At 37.0% G+C, this 22,774-nt stretch overlaps 1 protein-coding gene across 1 annotated transcript in view; it reads right to left on the reverse strand.

Moving 5' to 3' along the window:
- ITPR2 (inositol 1,4,5-trisphosphate receptor type 2) overlaps positions 1-22,774 on the reverse strand; it is a 469,109-nt gene that overhangs the window by 290,600 nt on the left and 155,735 nt on the right. Inside the window, exon 22 of the mRNA XM_055318489.1 lies at positions 1,430-1,623. Coding sequence (XP_055174464.1) covers positions 1,430-1,623 — 194 coding nt within the window. The remainder of the gene's footprint in view (positions 1-1,429; positions 1,624-22,774) is intronic.

The raw sequence follows: 22,774 nt of genomic DNA on the forward strand, positions 1-22,774 counted from the left end.
CGGCCCTTCCCCGTGCTCATGCTCTCTCTCTCACTCTCTCTCAAATAAATAAATAAAATCTTAAAGAAAAAAAAAAGCAGGAGACTTGTATAAGGAATGTGGCTATAAAAAAATTCTTGAAGAGGTGTTCTAAGAAAGAAACATATTCAAAAGCAGCACATAGGAACACAGAGAGAGTGAATCAGACCCAGACACAGAAACACAAAAATCAGAGGGAGGAAAGAGATTCAATGAGAAATACATTAAAAGCCCAAAGAGGCAGCAAGGAGAGATCAGCCCTAACTGGCCCTAGCGCAGTATCTCCATCTCCTCAGTTTTTAGCTGGTAGATTGTTTTTCAACACTGATCTTCTGTAACTGCAAACTGAAATGAGGTCACATATTTTAGAGGTTGTCCCGTGAGTCATATGATGGTAAACTATGGGCTCATTAGGTCCACAGGTCAGGTGATCACTACCGTTCTCAGTTTAAGAATAGGAGAACCAAGTGATTTTTCGGGGTCATGAACACAGGGTTGGGAGGCCTGCCAAGATTTCTCAGGATTCAGCCTTGGAATTTCTGGAGGAACTGTGAAACGTTTTATGATTATAAATCTAATTACTTTAAATAAAAATGTACAGACCCTTCCAGGACTACTAACCCACTTCTGGTAGCTCAGCCCACATTAAATTATGATGAAAGACTTAGTAAACTGTACCCAGAATCTTAATAAATCCTTGAAAACTCCAGGCTGCATTCTCCAAATCTGGAATAAATGCTATAATTAAAGTATCATAAAACTACTTTCTAAACTTAAAAAAATGCTAAGAATTCACAGTTACAGTAATGGGCAATTTATTCACTAGACCAGTGGGCATGAAGTAATAATTTATCTCCTTTAAATTCATAGAGCAAGGTATTAGACTATATTAATTTTAAAAATATATATTATTTCTAGCCTCTTGGAACCAAAAACACAAAGAGAGACAGTCATATATAAAATACTAAAACCAATTATTAACATTTTTGTTAATAATAAATAAAATTTTCTGTGAGTTTCTTGCTACAATGATAAATCTGGGTACCTAAAATTACATGTCCAATTCAATTAAAAGTAGAAATAGAGTTAGAATTCAATCTCAAGTTTGCCTGCTCTGAATTCCTTAAGTGAAGGTAAAATGAAATCAGGGTCGATATTAAATGAGAAAATGCATATGAAAGAGGTTTGGTAAACCTCAAAGCACTCCACAATTGTTAGATGTCACCAGAAACATCTTTAATGGAAATGTACAAATATAACAAATACGTTAAATAAGGTTGTTAACTTAAAATACATAAATTAGAACAATAGCACTTCAGGATATTTCCACAGGGACTTGGAACAAAGAGTGTAAAAGTAACCAGGATACACAATTAGGTATTTGTCACTTCACTTCCATTATGTAACCTACCTGTAAAATCTCAATAATCTTCAGTTTGGTGTCCATCACGGTCACGTCTTCATGCTCTACGGGGCTCCCTTGCTTGCTGGGGTGGATGCTGGGCTGAATGTCAGGTACACTCATGGGGAATATAGAGCCTCTACTGAGTACCATTTGGGTCATCATCTCTCCCACCCCATGGATGGTTCTCATGACATTGTTTCCTGGCACAAGAAAAGTCTTTAAGTCAACACACATGACATCTGGAGGGACAGGTCTAATAACCAGTTGGTCAGAACCAGAATGACAGCCAAAGTCATAAGATAGGAAAGAATAGCATCAACCCTGCTCTGGCTCTTTCCTTATAGGCAAAGTACAGATACTGCAGACACATTTCAAAATGACAGATTTTAAAAATGAAGTTGACTTTTCTCAGAAAATGCTTTCAAATTGAGGCACCACAGTGAGTTGTGGTAGCTCTGATAACATCCAATTCAGGCCCTTCTGGAACACAGTAAGTCCTACCAACTGTCATACCAATAGGCCCTAACTTTTAACAATAATGTGAGAAAACTCTACAATAAATGACTTGCAAGTGAGGATACGAGGATTACATGAAAACATGTAAGTGGTGACTAGCATCCTAATCCTACCCTCAAACCAAGGACTTCAGAGCTTTGCTTTCGTGCTTATGAAAAGAGCTTGTGGGATCCCTGGGTGGCGCAGCGGTTTAGCGCCTGCCTTTGGCCCAGGGCGCGATCCTGGAGACCCGGGATCGAATCCCACGTCGGGCTCCCGGTGCATGGAGCCTGCTTCTCCCTCTGCCTATGTCTCTGCCTCTCTCTCTCTCTCTCTATCATAAAAAAAAAAAAAAAAAGAAAAGAAAAGAGCTTGTGAAGAGCATTGCTCTAACTTCATTTTAAGGAAAAGAAAGTTTCATCTGGGGAAGAAGCATGTGTTTGCCAATACACTTCCCATTCCTTATCCAGTTGGAATAAAAAATCATTATTCAAAATCCACAAAAAGTAATTATGCTTGAGATAATTACAGAAACACAATAGTGACAAACATGATCATTTTCAAAAAGGGATCACTTCCCTTCTACATCGTCTGAGTTTTAACTTCTCATTCATTTGTCCTCCAATAAAACTGCTTATACATGCATTCCCTCCACTGACCACGAGCAGCTGTACCAAAGGATCCTCCTGACACTGCTCCAATTTATGTTCTCCAGCCTGACTGTTGTTTCTCACTTCTGGATTCCCACAACAAGCAGCAAGGATTCAAAAGAACAATTGTCTGCTTTTCTTTCAGAACACTGGTCTTTGCTCCGTGTATGTTCATAGAGCTTTGCTTGAGGCAAAGGCCTAAGAATCTGGCAAATAATTTTCCTTTCCCTAAGTGTCTCAGGGTGCAAACCAAGAGAAAGGGAAATGGAAATAAGATGGGATGAGATAAAACTCTTACTTCTAAGTGAATAGTATCAACTGTAGGAATGCATACAGGATTAAAGGCAAACAAATAAAAGGAAATATGAAAGGATGGCTCAAAGTATCTTGACGGTCTTGTGCTGACCAACCCACAACTTTTATCAGGCCACTGGTAATCACTGTGAAAAGTGAAATGCCTTTTAAAACTTATTATCTGATCCATATATGAAAGTAGTAAGAGCATGGGGCTCAAATAGTACATTTTGGAGTAGGCAGAGACATGACATTTTTTTCTAGAGTGGCATCTTCCAGGCAGAAATTAACTGGTTTTCCTTCTGAGAGTCTATGACCTTTATTTGACTGCTATTTACATAAACCAAAAAGGAAGGAAAGAAATATATATATATATATATATATATATATATATATATATATATGAAAGATAATTTCCAAGTTTGGACAAGATTGAGACAAAGGATTTGAAACAGCCCTCTTTTCTATCAGAACAACCTTGACGCAGAATGCTTCATTGTCTGTGGTTCTCAAGCAATCATAGCAGTTGACTACTTCCAAATCCCTCCACTGTTTGCCATGTGGATTGCAGGGATGCACATCTGGTGGTTGGCAATGGTTTTAGGTCACTGATGTGTAACCAGTACATTTATCCGAATCTTGATTCGGCTATGTATACGTGTTAGCCTCCAAGAGCTGCTTTCTCACCACTAACACAGAACAGGCTTCTTTGTTATTCCTACCCGATTCACACAGAAATCCTTGGCACCCACAGTGTCTGCATCTTATTTAGATTTGCATGGAAAATAATCATTTAATCCAAATGATTATTACACAGAAAGTTAGTCCAGACAATTCTTTTCCCCAAATATAGATCCTGTCACCAAGAAATTAAAATCTAGAGGCCAGAACCAGAATAATATGCAACACATGTTGCCAAAGACATGGGGGGTTCATTCTGGTTCTGCCACATACTTAGATGCCTGTGGCACGTGGTCACCACAAAACTCTCCTGACATCTCCATGTATGGCTAACTGAGAGGTCTCAGAAGATGCTATATTTTCTGGAGTTGCTTGGTGGTGATGAGAGGTGCTTAAATTGTGAACTATCACAGCTTGGAAAACATAAGTCAAATGCCACATAAATCACAGACATGCAAGGCTCCCAAGTATCCATTTCTTCAGAGAAAAATTTGATTCTGGACTTTTGAGATAAGTCAGAGGCCATCAGTTTTCAACACTGCCAAAGAAGAAATCTTACCACTTCTCCTCTCAATCATAATTAGTTAATACCACTAAAAAGTTTTCAGCAGAAACACTACTATATTACCATATAAATCCTCTGGACAAACTAACCCCTAAAAATTCAGCTTTTCTATGTCTTTTATATGAACCCAGAAGCCAGAATTTAGATTTCTGTGTAAAAAGTGTTGAAATGGTTTGAAAACAATGGAAGTCATCTTTGTTAATCAAAAGTAAAAGGAAGGAATTGCTTAGAAATAAAAGCAGATGGATTTTTCAGGGTTTTTTTATTACATGAATGTATGGATTGTTTTACTAATCCTAATTCGCTCAAGAGAAAAACCCAAAAGTAAGATAGGTATGCAGTTAGATTTTCCTAAATGCATAATGGGAATGGGAGTGGACTGAGAATACATCGTTTCTTTATTTCATGGTTCCAATGAGTCCAGTTCCCATTACCAATTCCAGAGAAGTAAAAAGCAGTAAGAAATCCACCTAACATAAGGCTGAGCTGACCGGGATTTAATTGTACCTATTCAGAAATGGTGTTACTGCTTGTGAGCATTATTATTGCACTCAACAAGTTATTAACAGTTATGTGAATTTCTAGAAAGCATAAGAGATTTAACAGGATCTTATTCAACTGAAATTTATCTTATGTCTATTGGTATTTCTTTTATTTTATTTAAAGTCATCTTTGCTATCTTTTCCTATTAGAAATATATAACACTAGAAATGATAAATTGAATTTCCCAGTTGTTTAGATTTCAGGTAGACATTTTTAGAACCTTCCCAGCATTTATAAGACATCATAGAAATATCTGATTAGAAGAGTTCTGTGAATAATTGTTCAAAGCAATTTAATTGTTCTGTGACTACTAAAGTCAGTTCAGTGTTTCATAATAGAAGCCAAAGAGTGGATAACCCCAAAACCAATCTTACTTCCCTGAAACATACTTTCATAGTTGAATTTGAAAAAATGCATCTGCCGTTATAATAATTCATTTGAAACAGAATGATGTTAAACCATAAAGACATGACTCAGGAAATCTTCCTACTTCCCATCTCTGCTTAGCAGCTCCTTATAAACCTCCACTTGCTAGAAGACGCCTACACTTTAGAACTGGAGTGGTTTTCTATTTTGAACATTCTCTGGAGCAGTGCTTCCTCCCAGTGGTTGAGGGTCTGGTTATAAAAGGGCTTTTCTATATGCAAAACAAAAACACTAACACAAGATCAAAGCCTTAATTAAGCTACCAATACAAGCAAGGTAATGAGTACCATGGTACCAACCTTGATTAAATGGAAGAATAAGATTTAACATCCTAAGAAGACAATAGATAACCAGCATTCCCAGTTCAAAGTTAGATCACAGTATTTTAGAGAGATAGATAATCTAGTTTCCCATCGGGTTTTAAGCTTTATGCTAGACCTGGTGGGAACCTGCTGTTCTTCTGCTTGGAGTTCTCTTAATGAGATGGTCACTTAACATGCTTTCTCACTCCTTTATGATTTCTGGTACAATGTCACCTCCTTAGATAGACCTCTTCTGGCCATCCTGAAGGACTGCTATCACTCTGGAACCACGCACCTGCTTTACATTTCAGCCATGGCATTATCACCATCTCATATCATATTTTATATTTGTTTATGTGTTTATTGTATATTCCTCTCAAAAAAAAAAAAACACATAAGCTCTATGAAAATAAGCCCTGCCTAGTTTACTGCTCTGTCTCCTACATCTGGAATAGTGCCTGACACACAGTAATCATTCAACAAATGTTTGCTAGATTAACACACTAATAAAAGAAAAAAAGATTTGATAAACAAATGAATTATTAAAAATGAGATTGACATTTTTATTTAAAAATGGATCTTATCCTAAAAATATTCCATCTTTCATCAAGGTAAGTTTTTGTTTGCTTTATATTTTCCTAAATATTTTCAAAAAACATATAATTTCATGTTACTTGAAAAATTATTCATTTAAAAGAAAAGAAAAATAAAATAGATACCAGTGAGATAAGAGTGAAATCTGCCCATCCCATGTACTTTGCTAGGCCACTTATACTCCTACAGTATCAGGGCATTTGGGGGACCTATCCCACTTTACTCAGCCAGAAAGTGGCAGAGCTTCAGACAGAGGTCAACCAATATGAACATGCAGTTCTTATCCCACACCATGCAGCTTTGCTAATGGACCACCTCTTACAAGTTTCCAAAGATTTTATACTAGAACTCATAAAACCTACCAAATGCAGAAAGCAAAATTCTTTTTTTTAATAATTTTTTTAAAGTAGGCTCCATGCCCAAAATGGGGCTTGAACTCACAACCCTGAGATTTGAGATTAAGAGTCTCATGTCCTACTGACTGAGCCAGCCAGGCATCCTCTGAAAACAAAGATTCTAATTAAAACTGTGCACTAAAAATGTGAAATTACTATTAATCATATAATAAATTTGGTCACATTATCCCCAAGTGAGCTTATCCAACCAGTTTTTATTATATATTATGGGTCACACATTACTTGGAGCATTTTATTTGCAATGCACAATTTAATTTTAAGGGCAGCTCGTGCTCAGAAAGCATTTATTAAATAACCAATGTTCAACTGGCTCTATACTAGGGAGAGTGGAAGTGTTATAGGAAGAGGACATAGGAAAAGGAGAACTGACAACATGGCTAGGAAAACATAAAACATATCCATAAAAAATGTAAGAACAAATACAAGGCAGTTGAGATAGTTATAGTATAGCATGGGCAGTGGGAAGATGGCTTAGGATATTTTTTAAATTTTTTTAAAATTTTAATTGAAACTTTTAATGTAGTTTTTAAAATTATCTTAGTGTGAGAAAAGTGAAGGGCAGCTTCACTGAAAAGACACAATTTTGAACTAGGCTTTGAATGGAGTTGAAGATTTAGATTAGTGTGATCTTTCTAAATTTTTTCACCATCCTATGTACACACTCTTACACCTAACAAAATATGTTCCAAGTCCCGTGAGAATAAGGTTACATAAAATGTGCAAAAAAAGTCATGAAGAATAAAAAGTATCACATATTTGTAATGTAATGTGTATGCTTTTACTACATCTCTGAAAAACAACTATTCTCCATTTGATCATGGCCTATTAGAGCGGCCATCATCCTACTAAACAATGTGTGGTTCCAACATAGCTCATAATCTCATATACTCTGGCATGATTGACACAGAATATCACCTCAAAAAGAAGTCTATCACCTCAAAAAGAAGAGACGTGGTTTATAAAGAACACTCAGTGGACAAAATAGACAATATACACTTAATTTTCTTCATCCTAAACAAACAATCATTGACTACAGTGTGTTGATGACCCATTTACACATTCCAACTTTCCAAAACCTTAGAATTAGAACAAAGCAAGATCTATTGGAAACATGTTACCAAAATATAGTAATGTTATTATCCATCTTTTTTGAATATCAAGTAGACTGTTTAAAAGAAAATTATTTCCCATCCCACCCACACCCTAAAGAAGTGTTATTCAAAGAATGAATTTAAAAAGCAATTCATACAAAACAGTGGTTGAGTTCTACATCCTACTTTGGATTTCATCACTGTCAAATACTGACAAAGTCATTTCAATATTCCAAACCTCAAGATTTTAATTTGCAAAACTCACTTTAATTCTTAACAGTTGGTCATCCAAGCAATAAATAAATTTACATGCTGTTTTACAATTGAGATACAATATAGATACAATGAAATGCAAAGATCTTAAATGAAAAGTTTTAGCACTTCTGCTGAAGGACATATACCCATTTGAACCACATGTCATTCAGAAACCAAACATTTCCATTACCCCAGAAGCTCTTTTGTGCTTTTCTCCAATTCATCTCCTCTACATCCCTCCTCACTACCACCACCACCAAAAGCAACCAGTCTTCTGATTCATCATCACACTACAGATACGTGCATTGAATAATGTACAGTTTCATATGTACGATTTTAGTTAAAATCATCATAACCAAAATGTACTAGTAAATTAATCATTGTTAAAGTACAGAAGGGGTCTCTAGTTCCTTGCTACTCTACTATTGCCTCGACCAGAGAAGTTTTTTTGTTGATGATTAGTGAAGTCAGAGATAACATGTTTCTTAAATGTAAAGATAGCATGAAACAACAAAGGATAACTAATATACTGAATGATTCCATCAAATCCTCAAACTACATCAACAAGTTGAAAACATATGATAAAATCAAAATATAAAAAGCTGTCCTTAGGTCCAAATAAAACCAACTAAAGTATATGATAAAAATGTGATGTAACAGAGCACAAATTCAACTTCAGTCGTGTTCAAGTTTCATGGGAATCTATATTGTGTCAGTATTACTAAACAGACTCATTTCACCTAGACTGCATTACATTACCCCCAGTGTTCAGAATGAATGAGAAAGTAACTGTCCTTGCCTCTGTGGTGGTCAGACCAGTTATCAGTGATATTTGAATCATAAGAGGAATAGTTAAACTACACAAGAAGAGGAGAAATGCAGGTGACACGCTGGCCATTTTCAAACCCAGAACTGACATGTGGAAGTGATGTTCAACTTCAGTGTGGCTCCAGGGAACAAAAGTAAGACTGCTAATTGGAAGTTAGAGGGAGGTACATTTAGGATAATCTAATAAAACAGACCTAATAGAACAAAAGAGACCTAATAACTGGAAGTCTTAGAAATAAGACCTGCCTTTTGCAGCAACAAAATCTTGGTCACTCTCGTGTTCAAGGAGATTCTAAGGACCATTTATAATGGGTGTTGGATGAAGATTTAAGCTTGTATATTGTGTAGATGATTTCAACAGTCCCTTTACATGCTAACATTCTATAAGTTTAGGTTTGTGTTCCAACAATAGACCTTATTGTAGGTCACTGGTATATTCTACAGCAGAATTTGAGAGAACTGGGGAACCTGTCCCAGTGTATTAACACCTTGAGGCATCAGATTCTGAGGTTCAAACAATATTTATAAATAGAGGAAAGAGTTGGAGTAGAGAGCAGGTGAGGACAACATGGCCCACCTCAGTCATTCTCATTATTTGTGAGGTCATCCCTAGGTATTGATTCCACCCTATGAACTCAATCTGGTAATGTCAGCTCTTCCTCGGTGCCAGGAACAATTCATATCACTCCTAGGAAACTCTAGAGGCTTCAGAGTCACTTTATAGCCTAAAGGATAAGAATAAATTCCACACTAAACTGTGAAAGACGCTCCACACACTGTGTGGTGATACTTTTGAGAAACCAAAACACAAAAAACCAAACATGATGCCTTCGTTTCTGACAAATCCCACAGAAACACCAACAAACACAGAATCAGTCTCCTGCCTCTACTAAGTCAACCAATTAAAAAGTCTAACAAAAATAACTTAATTATTATAACTTTATGTGAATAATGTCTGAGAACCAAAAGGAAGTTATAGAGGTACTTCGTGACTTAACTGTACTATGTGAATTAGGCATTCATCATACCCATTAAGTCCTTGTGAAATTTATTAACTCACACAGTTAGCAAGTGAATATTTCAATCATATTACTCTATTAAGATGGTGCATCAGAGAGCACTGAAAAAGTTACAAACAACATTAATCACTAAAACTGCTCAAATAAAATTGCAGGAACAAAAATACCAGGAAATACTTTAACACGAACTGGCATTTGTCATGTTCTCTCTCATTCATTGGAAGTTTAGAAAGCCAAACTAGAAGTTCATAAGTAATAAAAGAAAAATAATTCCATATTTGGAATGTCACAGTCTAGAAGATATTTTTAACATTCAAATACTTACATATTTATATAAAACATGCAATTTACATACATCCATCAAATGCATTTCACTCAATAGATATTTTTGAAAGTCTAGTATGTATATAATAGTATATTTTGTGGGCAGCCCAGGTGGCTTAGCGGTTTAGAGCTGCCTTCAGCCGGGGGTGTGATCCTGGAGACCCGGGATCGAGTCCCAAGTCGGGCTCCCTGCATAGAGCCTGCTTCTCCCTCTGCCTGTGTCTCTGCCTCTCTCTCTCTCTCTCTCTCTCTCTGTGTCTCTCATGAATAAATAAATAAAATCTTTAAAAAATAGTATATTTTGCTTGTCACAAGCTGCTTATCAAACCAGAAAGAAATTATTTTCATAGATTTTTCTCCCCGCTTTGCTTCCCCTGGTCAATAAATTGAAACATTATTATGGAATTATCCAGGTAGTAAATCTAAGAGTCATGGAGGCTTTTGTAAGTCTACTAGAGAAAAACAGACTTATAATTACAAAATTAAGAAAGACATAAATATATATTTGGAATATTAGGACCTCTAAATACTTTTGTTCTCCAAATGCATGCATATTTATATAAGGCAAGACACTTGCATACAATCTTAATGATAAGTGAGGTATGAAAGTACATATGAGATATAGAAATGTGTCTAAGAAGATAAAATTGTTTAGAAGATAAAAGTGTCTACCCAAAGTCATGAGGTATTCTGTTGTATTAGCTTATGGAACTTTATGATTTACTAATAGACTAATTTTCTAGTCTAAATTCCAAGCAGAATTGGTTTTATTAACAAAGGTAAGGGAGGGATAAAATTGATTTCACTTTTACATGAATATCCAATACCCCCAGGCACAATTGATTGAATAGAACATCCTTTGCCACTGCACTGTCATAAATCAAGTGACCACGTAGGTGATGATCTGTTTCTGGGCTTCTCATTCTTTTCCACTGGTCTATTTTTCTCTCTTGGACTAACAATTATGTAACATTGTAATAAATTTGATATTTGATAGTGCATACTTCACAGCTTTGTCCCTCAAAATTGTCTTTGCTACTCTTGGCCCTTCACATTTCCATGTAAGATTTAGAATTAGCTAATTTGGGTAGGCAAAGTGTTCTTAAGCATGCACCAAAAAACTGACTTAAAAAATTTAAAAAAAATTAGGCTATATTTAAAAAAAAAAGTGTCAAACAAGATAAAACTGTTTAGAATTACTGGGGAAACAGCAAGAGACTGAGCTAGAGATATCTGATGCAGATTATGAAAACCCTTGGGCATCAACTTAAAGAACTGAGTTATTCTCCAGAGAGGATGAGAACTAGTAAAAGAGCTCGGGTATGTGATTTTAGAAGGATCCTTATGTTGGAATGTGGAAAAAAGAGCCAAAAATGGAGACCAGTCAGAAATTTACTTCAGAGAGTGAAGAGGAACATCCAGCTTCAAGAGATATTTAAGTGGTAAAACTTTTAAGACTTGTGATTGAAACTTTGTTTTTGAGACAACCCAACCATTCACGAAGGGATGACTGTTGGTTTAAAAAAGCTTTTTTGATCTGACCTGTAAAATCAATTCAAGTAAAATCAAAACTCTTTAATAAACACCTAAAGTTTAGTACTAAACTTTCTTGGAAACTAAACTTGGAAAAAGTAGAAAACAGCATCCCTGCAGATGAAGATGTCATCTAGATAGAGTACAGTATGCAGAAAGGACATCAACTATAGGGCTGTGGGTTTTTTGTTTTTTTATTTAAGAAAGTGGAGAAAAAGAAAAAGAAAAGAAATCTGAATTCAAAATTTGGTGCAGCAAACCACAAGCTGTGTGTGATCTTAGGCAAAGTATTTACCCTCTCTGTAAGCCTATTTCCTGAACAAAATAGTGAACATAACACCTAATTGCTGGAGTGTAATAAGGATTAAAAGTAAAAGTATATAAAAGATCTAGAGGTGTGCTAATATAAATAATAAATACCCTTTTCGAGTAATTTTTGCCATCGTGTGACCTGGCACACGGCAGAAACTCAGTATAAAGTAGACATATTACATAGTTATTCTCCACCTATTTTTAGACATGCATTTGAGTTTTAAAAGGAACACGATCTAACATAAATCCTGTGTTTGAAACTTTCTTGATATATGGAGAGAGGATTAAGCCCAGAGGGAGATAAAGTCCTTTTAGGCTTTATTGATAACTAAGAGAAAACTGGGCAGTTACACAGGCATTTTTTTTTCTAAAACTTACAAAAGCTTAAAGCTGGGAGGGGTGGGGTAGGGGCAGGTAGTATAAAAGACATTATACATTAAGCTAGAAAGAACTCAGAGGCACAGTCAGCATAGCACAAAGCTGTGAGAGAACCAGCCTCAGAAGATGAGAAAGTCACAGAAATCTTCCTTCATATCTGAAGAAGAGGATTCCAGAAAAGACTTGCTTCCTAGAACAGATTTCTGATGCCAGTGATTTTGAGGCATTTGGAAGTAGACAGTTTCTAGAAAATTTTCATATCTAGAACTTTGTTGTGCATTTAATGTTTTAATGTTGTTTTTACTTTTCTCCCTAAACTCTATTTCCTATAAGATCAAATCATTTTTATTTTTCTTCCTAATCTGTATTTCCTAGGAGATCTTAATCTTGGCCTACAGTTTTTCCAATCATGGTACTTTTCTGGAAGATATCTATGGTGGATGATGTGATAGTCTCGCCCAGATTCCCTTTCAGGGATGAAGGACAATATACTGCCCCAGCTGCTGGAAGTGCTATTCAGACAACAGCGCTCAAATGTCAGCCCCATATGGGGACTGACTAGTCTGAAGACAGCCACCTCAAACAAGGCCCCACACCCATTCCAGGGCAGCCCATGGAGGCATAAAGGCTCAGCCCCACCCTCACTCCCTAGGAGACAACTCTGAAAAGACATCCCAACTGCAGACATCTTCCCTCACCCCAGAGTCTTCACTAGGTCTGTGTCACAATCTGATTCCTCTCTTTGCCCAATTCTGCTTCTTTCCCTTCCATTCCACTGGTGTTGATCCTAACAGGAATCTAATAAATCTCCTTCATGCTAACCTCTGGTTCAGGGTCTGTTTCCTGGGGAACCCAACCTCTAATAAGTAACTTCAGAGATTCAGGGACATTGAAATCATTGTTGTTCTTCTTTAAAAATCAGTGGAAGATGGGGCGCCTGGGTGGCTCAGTCGGCTGAGTGCCCAACTCTTGATTTCGGCTCACATCGTCATCTCAGGGTCCTGGGATCGGGCCCCTGGCATTGGGCTCCATGCTCAACGGGGAGTCTGCTTGAGAGTTCTCTCTCTCCCTGTCCTTCTGCCCCTCCTCTCCCTCTTTCTCTCTCAAATAAATAAATCTTTTTTAAAAAAAAAATCAGTGGAAGACTCTCAAGGTATTATGAGAACACGCTCATCTGACACAGTACTTACATACAGAGGGACAAGAGAATACCTAACACTGTGAATAGGATTACACAGATATCTCTACTGCTTCTCTGAATGAAAAGCTTTTTTTATTAGAAATACATGATCCCAATGGAAAGAAGGAGTAAGCAGAAGGGAAGAACATACAGGAAATAGGCAGGTGCGAGGAACAAGACACATACCGGAGGTAAGACATATGTGTTCGAAGCAAAGGGACATCACTGAAAGCAGAAATGAGGGACGACAGGTCAGAGGACAGGCCATCCAAAGGAGAATCTTGAGAGGCAGAATGGGAAAAAACAAGTTCAGAAATTGCTGCAAGGGATTTTCAAATGAAGAATGGTAATGGTGCTATCTTCCCCCACAAATAACCCTTGCTAACACTTCTGAGCACTATGAACTCCCACCCAAACTACACACTTTACAGAGACCTGGAAAGAGCTCGGTCAGATTAAAAGTTAAAAGAAGTTGAAGGAACACTTGAAAGAGTCTTGAAAATAGGTACCTGTTCTTCAGTTATGGTCATTGTACTAAATCTTATTTCTGTCCGTTGTCATCCCCACCTCCACATACGTATGTCCTCAGCCTCACCTGCACCTGGTAAATCCTTGCTTGCTTGCTTGCTTGCTTTTTTCATGATACACTCTATATTTTAAGTGAATAAAGGCTTCTGGTTTTCAGGCATTCCAGCTGGTGGCTTTACAAAGAGCAATCACAGCTATTAACCAGGAGAGTAGTGCTTCATGAATATTGGCTGAAAGTGTTTTGCAACACACGTTAAAAAGAACACCATTCAGTGAGTGAAAGAGAGTTACATACTAATCTTCCTAAGAATCACAGTTTTTAACTGAAAGAGCCCATAAAGATCACAGTTAGACTAACCTAATTTTATAAAGGAAGAAACTATTTTCTAACAGATATTTTGCCTGCAAATACTTTCTTCCTTTCCCACCCATATAACAATATTAAAAAATGTTTCTGCTCCACCTCCCATCTCAATTTCCCTTCTTTTTAACAGCAATGATGCTGCCAGAAAAAGCATTTCAAGGTGGATCATGCAAAGTCCCTGCCAAGCCAAAAAAAAAAAAAGAAGAGTTAAACTGAAGAAATGGCTGGCTGGTTGTTTGCCACTAAATAGAGAGTTAGCTTGCTCTTACTCTCTTCTCCAAATCTCCTGGGGCAAGGAATGCTCCCAGACAGACATATAACCAAAGTGCCTCTTCCCAATCGCCCGCCTTATCTCTTCCCTCCCCTGCGTGGGACCCACAGGACCATAAATCACCCAGTGCAGTTCCAATCCTTCCAGAGCACTGTTGTTATCTGCTTCTTATTCTCTAAAACCAAAGGCACTTCAGCTCCAAACCTGAAGCTTCAAAAGAAAGGAAATCCTAAAAGTAAATGGAACTCTCCCATTGACTTTTTTAGTGATTTCCCATTTTTAACATTACAACACATATATACCAACAAAACAGATTATCTGGTCACTGATTAGGAACTGGCCCACATTTCAGGGCTTGACTATGGAAACTCCCAAGAATTTGAAGTTATAAAACAGCAAAATGATAAAAGATCTAAAGAAACTATTCAGCTCTTGTTTGGTCATTTTCTGATATATTGCTTTTTCTGTGGTGAACTGTGGTGAGTTCAAGGATGGGGAGAGAATTGTGAAGAGAAACTGTAGCACGGCCTAGACACCCTAACTAGACCTACATCATACTCCCGGGTTAAAATGTCATAGCTCCATGTTGGAGGTTTAAATTTGAATCCCAGTTCCATTCAAATGACAGACAAGTGGAAGGATATTGACAGGATAACTAAATACTGAGCTAGATACAAACATGCCCAGACTGTGTCAAGTTCTGCCTCTGTTCAAATGGTGATAGGGCTTTCTCTCACTACTCAGAGTTAACATGCTATGAGGTTCATTAGAAAAATATATGTTATATTCACATTTGTTCCCAAATATTTGAATGACTGTCTAGGAGAACAAAATACACCCATCTTGCTATTAAAAAAATGATCTTAATTAGTAGTAGGATCAATCCTTGAATTGTATATCCTTCAGCAGGCATAAAGAGGAAAAAAAGAACAATTTTTTAAATAGAATGTAGTTTCAAAAGTATGTTGAAAATATCTGACTTACCAGCCAGAGAAACACAAATATCATATGATTTCCCTCATATGTGGAATTTAAGAAACAAAACTGATGAGCATAGGGAAAAGAAAGGAAAAATAAAATAAGACAGAAAAGGAGGCAAACCATAAGAGACTCTTAATTCTAGGAAACAAACTGAGGGTTGCTGGAGGGAATGGGGGGATATGGGGTAACTGGGTGATAGGCATTAAGGAGGGCACCTGATGGAATGAACACTGGGTGCTATATGCAACTGATGAGTCACTAAACTCTACCTCTGAAACAAATAATACACTACATGTCAATTAAATTGAATTTAAATTTTAAAAAAAATTAAAGAAAATATCTAACTTCTCAGCCAGCATATGCTTTGGCTTTTCAGTTCTATATATGACAAAGAAGAGCACTGCTTTACATAATCCTTCCACCCAAAAGATCAATTACACTGAATGGTGCCTGTGCATTTTAAATCACTGAGAGCAAATGATAGGTATTAGGCAAAGCAAATTGACTCAACAGCAGAGCCTGCTGGGAGTGAATACAGTTGTTTGAAAACAGTATTTCTTTTCTTAAGTGAGTACATAGCCAGTGAAAGGTATTGGACTGGTGGTTCTGAGGGTTAGGATCTTCTATTTCACTAGAACACAGGCCAGGGCAGTGCCAGCTCCCAGCGTCTCCATGCCTGCAGAATTTTCTAAACGGACCACCTCAAGGCATAAAAATTAAAAGCTTCCTCCGAGCCTAGCAATTTCTGGCCAAATGAAAGCCACTGTGATGGTGAGCAGTCACAGCCCGGGGACTAGATTCAGACTCACAACCAATTCTAGGACGAGGACAACTCACAGTGGCACGGAGTGGGCTGCACTGTTTCCAGAGGAACCAGAAGAGGAAAGCTTCTGCAGTCACCACTCTCCAAGCCAGTCATCCCCATCCCCTCAGACACTAATCAGGACATCTAAACCGACCGGATTTCCCCGAAACACAAATGAATGCTGCACAGGCACGCCTTCCTTAAGACAAGTGTCACTGAGGGGCACATGAAATGCAACCCCATGGAACTACAAACCCTTTGCTCCTGGACAGGCCTCTTCTCCTGCTCCCCCCTGGGTCTGACCTGCCAAACAGCCAGCAAACACATTTCTCTGAATGTCCAACCCCAACTGTGCCGGAGCAGAATTAGTACGTGGTAAGTAGATCAAGAGGATAAAAAAAGACCTGGTTCTCTTGCACAAAACTTTCCAGACACCGTATAAGAAAAGAAGATTATTATCACTTACTTGAAGGAACTGGTTCATCTAGCAACAATGCTTATAAAACTACTTCCTATTTTTAAAATAATCGTACTTTGTAAATGACTTCCAATTAAATAAAGTTTCACTAAAATGGGAAAATATAATCTAGATCACTTAAGATGATGATATACTGGGTATTGCAATGTGGCCACATTGCTATGGCTCCCATGAGTTGTCCTTTCAAGTAACAGTTCCTTACCACCCCTCCTCCCCAGCGGGCGCCCCAGGTACTTTCCATAATCTGGGATTTCCTCTCTGGCACCAACCTCTGTCTCATCCTGTACCACAGGAATTTTTCCCAGGCCTGAAAATCCTGTCTCCACATTTGGAGATTCCAGAAATGTGTTCTCTCTTGCTCCTTTTGTTAAGAATTTATAGAGTCTAATAGAACCTTTGTTAGGAATTTATAGTCTAATAGAACTCAGCTATAATAACACACCTCCTAGTAGAGATGGAAAGTAATGCTCCGAGTTTGAAGTGTCATCTCATATATAATAAATCATTTTCCTACTTGGCTAATTATTTAAGTCATTAACTTTTTGTTTGGAAACATTTTCAAAATTATGGGAGGAGTTGAAAGAATAATACAAAGAACTCCTATAAGACCTTCTTCCTAGGGGATCCCTGGGTGGCTCAGCAGTTTGGCGCCCCTTCAGCCCAGGGCGTGACCCTGGAGGCATCGGGCTTCCTGCATGGAGCCTGCTTCTCCCTCTGCCTGTGTCTCTGACTCTCTCTCTCTCTCTCATAAATAAATAAATAAATAAAATCTTTAAAAAAAAAAAAAACCTTCTGCCCAGTTTTATGAGATTCACAAATTCAACCATATTTGCATCCTCTCTCTCTCTCTTTCTCTCGTCTCTCCATACATAAATACATATCTTTCCTGCACTATTTAAGAGTCAGTTCCACAAATCATGACCTTTTAACTCTCAATTCTTCTCCTTGTATTTGGTAAAAACAAGTACATCCTCTTACATAACCACAGTACAATTATAAAATTCAAGAAATTTGATCTACTACCACAGCCTAATATACAATCCATATTCAAATTTCACCAATTGTGCAATAATATCTTCTGTAGATGATATTTTTCCTGATCCAAAATCACACATTGTATCTACTTGTCATGTCTCTTTAAACTCCTTTAATCTGGGAGGGTTTCTTAGCCTTTCATGACATGAGCATTTTGAAAAGTTCAAGCCAGTTGTTCCCACAATTTGTACTTGTCTCATAATTCCTCATGATTAGCTGGACATTCTGAATTTTTTTCAGGGATACTTAATAGGGGATGCTATGTGCTTCTCACTGCATCACATCTAGAGGCACATGACATTGCTTTGCCCCAGTTTCCTTTTATTTTAAACTTTGAATTTTGTTTACTTAGCTTAAAAAAATCCGTATTTATAAAACTGATCCCATATAAAGTGTTCACTTTTTAAAAATTTATGAACCAATATTCTACCCTCAGTTGCAATTTTTCTAAAATATTAGCTCATTGGACTACCTCATGGTATGTACTGCACTATTTTTTGTGGTTTCCATGCACCCAGCCCACACCTTTGTATATTAAACTCCCTAAATTAGAGAGTGCTGCTTCCTGCTTGGTCTTCAATTGATACACCACTGGAGTAGCATTCTCCATAGATCTCCATATCATCATGACTTTCCAGAAGCTCTGGATAACTAAGGCACCTCAACAGGCCCTAAATAGGGATGGCAAATGATATTAATCATTGGATGAAGAACATTAAATTTACATTATATGGCTCAATATTGGTAGCAACATATATACCCAAGTTTTCTATACTGTAAAACTGTTATCTCTAGATTTTGCTGATAAGTACAGATCTGATCAATTCAGCTTTCTGTCTTCATCATTCATCAAAAAATTTGATGAAAAAAAAATTTGATGACTAAAGAAAAAAGTATATACATATATATTAGCTCACTGGACTGATAAATAATCAAGTGGTACAGACGATAGGAAGAGTAATTTCTTATGCTTTAACTCATAGCAATGCTGTTAACTTACTAGGGCATCTTGGGCAAGTTAATCTCCCTGACTATGCTTTTCCATATTTTTACTTGAAGATAAAAGTTTCTAAAAAGTTAACAATGCAAATTAACATTAAACAAATGTTGAACATTAATAAGAGCAAAAATGATTCCTCGGGAAAGATTCCTAGAGGTGAGTAGAAGGAAGAAAGCCCAGCATAACATCTCTCAGAAGTATCAGCTGTAATTCAATTATAATTGTTACTAAATCATGCTTAACAACAAACCATGTTTTCTTACAGTTTGCATTATGTACCCAATCATAGGAATGTGTAAAAAAATAATTTTCTCCCTGATTTGCAGACATCAAGAGAAGAGATCTTAAATCTATGGTCCTTAATTCAAATTAATTTCAATACACCAAAACCAGAATAACAGAATTCTGGGGTATTTACTAGTAAGAGAATAAGCACATTCTTTCAGATTCCAAAAATCTAGCCAAAATCCACAAACTCCGTTCTACCAATTAGGAAAATGTATTTCCCCAAATCAAGAGACTGTTCTACTTGATATACCTGTCTCAAAAGGAAGAAACCTCTGAGTCTCGGTTCATGCAGTGCATATATAGATACTTTTCATCGATAAAACATAAGGTTTCTTAGAGAATTATAATTGGCTCATAAAAACTATTATGAATCTATTTTAATACTGGAGTAAAATTGTGGTGTTCTATATTTTAATAATGTAAATTTAATAGTGCCAATGTTAAACACAAATCATACTACACAGGAGGTAATCCATGTAAAATCACTTAGCACATAGGGTAATTCAATGAATATCAGTTACCTAGGAAATATACTCATATAAGCCTACAAACAATTAAAATTATCTAGCATTACTTTTTACTTGGCTTCCAAGATCTCACATTGTCCTGGAGTTCTTTCTCACTGGCCGCCCTTATCTCACAGCTCAATATTGGAGAGTCCCAAGATTCAATCTTCAGACCTCATTTCTTCCTCATCAACAATCACTCCCTAAGTGATCTTATTCAGTCTGAGATTTTGAATGTTTTCTATGCACTGATTCTACCCTGTGAGGTAGAATTTTTTCTACCCTGACATTACCCTAAAGCTTCATTCACATATCCAACTGTCGACATAACATCTCCACTTGGATGTCCAATAGGTATTTAAACCCAATATTCCCAAATAGAAATCCTGATTTTCCCTCCAACACCCTCATCCACCAATCCTTCCTACCCAGATAATAGTACCACATTCACCAGAATGTTAATTCAAACCTAGGAATACTCTCTGCCTCTCCACCTTCTCATTTCGCATTCAAGCCCTATCAGTTAAGACTATAAAATTTTCAATTCACCCACTTCTCTCCTACTCTTAAAACTATTCTCCTGGTTCATCACCATCACTCAATTCCCCAACAGCCTCCTAACTATGGTCTTCATCCACTATGCCCATATCAGTATTCTCCGTTCTCTACTCATCAGCCAAAATTATCGGATCCTATCAATCCTTTCTCAAATCCTTCCAAAAGTTGCCCATCAAACTCAGAACAAAATTCAAATTCACAGGTCTGCAAGGCTCTACAATCTAGCATTCTCCAACCTTCTCTCCTACTATTCTCCCCGCCCTCACTTTACCCCAGCCAAAATGGCCTTCCTGCTACTCCTCCCACTTGTCAAGCTTATTCAGCCTCAGGTCTGGCTTTCCTTGACAGATGTAGGTCTCTGCTCAAATGTCAGAGGTCGTTCAGTCCATTCTGTCCTCCCCACTTACTCTACCACTCTCTATATTGTCCTACTTTATTTTTCTACACAGCATCATCTGATGTTATAGTGTAGACTCATTTGTTTATTCTCTGTCTCCCCAGGTAAGGAGAAGGGAGGAATTCTATCTCTGTATTAATTGTCTGTCCCCATTGTGGCTAAGGAGTTTATCTTCTTTATTTCCAGTGAGTAGCACAGTGTCTGGCATGCAATAGTAACTCAATAAATTCTTGTTGAAAAAATTAATTAATGGTTCTTAAATTGCTGAAAGGATGATTAAAATATCAGAGATGAGTGGATTACATGAGAAAATATGAAAATCATGAATAATCTATAAAGAACTTATTAAACTCAACACCAAAGAAACAAACAATCCAATCATGAAATGGGCAAAAGACATGAACAGAAATCTCACCGAGGAAGACACAGACATGGCCAACATGCACATGAGAAAGTGCTCTGCATCACTTGCCATCAGGGAAATACAAATCAAAACCACAATGAGATACCACCTCACACCAGTGAGAATGGGGAAATTTAACAAGGCAGGAAACCACAAATGTTGGAGAGGATGCGGAGAAAAGGGAACCCTCTTGCACTGTTGGTGGGAATGTGAACTGGTGCAGCCACTCTGGAAAACTGTGTGGAGGTTCCTCAAAGAGTTAAAAATAGACCTGCCCTACGACCCAGCAATTGCACTGCTGGGGATTTACCCCAAAGATACAGATGCAATGAAACGCCGGGACACCTGCACCCCGATGTCTATAGCAGCAATGGCCACAATAGCCAAACTGTGGAAGGAGCCTCGGTGTCCATCGAAAGATTAATGGATAAAGAAGATGTGGTTTATGTATACAATGGAATATTCCTCAGCCATTAGAAATGACAAATATCCACCATTTGCTTCAACATGGATGGAACTGGAGGGTATTATGCTGAGCGAAATAAGTCAATCGGAGAAGGACAAACATTATATGTTCTCATTCATTTGGGGAATATAAATAATAGTGAAAGGGAATAGAAGGGAAGGGAGAAGAAATGGGTAGGAAATATCAGAAAGGGAGACAGAACATGAAGACTCCTAACTCTGGGAAATGAACTAGGAGTGGTGGAAGGGGAGGAGGGCGGGAGTGGGGGTGAATGGGTGACGGGCGCACTGAGAGGGGCACTTGACGGGATGAGCACTGGGTGTTATTCTGTATGTTGGCAAATTGAACACCAATAAAAAATAAATTTATTATTTAAAAAAAGAAAATCATGAATAACTTAAAAGCATAAAAAATATGTCTCACAGAGTAGATATAGACATGACAAGGAGAGTACACACAAGATATATGCAAATTTTGAGAGGAAAATAATACTTTTCTTTAGGTAAAAGTCTGAAAGCAGACTGAGAGTACTGAGCCCAATAGTCAAGATCAATTTCTAACTTTTAAAGAACGGTTTAATTCAGAATAAACTGGAGATTATAAAATACCCTCTGGGACTGTTAAGAGGCGCCTCTCATTGGTGGGATTCAGAAAACAGAAATAGGATAGACAACCAGCATATCCCTGCTCTTTGATTTACCATTGCTGTTCTTGGCTTTTCCTTTGCTTTCATTCAGATATTGTTCATAGACGTTTACTTTTATAAAATTCTAATTTCATATAAAAGTTGCAGAAGAGTACAGAATGCTTATATATCTTCTCATTTTTTTCTCCACTTTCTTTTATAGAGCCTCCACCTACACATCACAACTCTATCTGAATATACACTACATATTATATATTTATCATGCTATGTCTTAGAGATCACCATTCCAGACAATTTCACCATGGAGAATTTAAGTTATCTTTTATTTATAGAATGTTTTCTTGGATTGTAATTTTAAAATTAGTTCTGTTCCATTGTTTTCTTCTTCAGAGGAATTCCAATTATTCATATAATGGCTCTTCTTTGCCTTTCTTCTATTTCAACCACTTTCTCTCTTTTTACTTTTTTCTTCATATTACTAACAATTCTCATCATTGTTTTCCTGCCTTTTTTCAATGGTGCATTTTATACTTTCATTCAAATCTATTCTTTTGATAACATAATTTAGTCTGTATATCTAAAAAGAATAAAGTCTACCATTTTATTCTATGTCTCCTGATTCCAATAAACCTTCATTTCATCTCTTCTAGGTTTTTTTGGTCCACTTATAACCTTAGTTTTTTAATCTATGATTTAAAGTGCTTTTCATATCCCAATGTTTGTTTGAAGATGTTTAATT

This window comes from Nyctereutes procyonoides, unplaced genomic scaffold (genome assembly GCF_905146905.1).
Source record: "Nyctereutes procyonoides isolate TBG_1078 unplaced genomic scaffold, NYPRO_anot_genome, whole genome shotgun sequence".
NCBI lineage: Eukaryota > Metazoa > Chordata > Mammalia > Carnivora > Canidae > Nyctereutes > Nyctereutes procyonoides.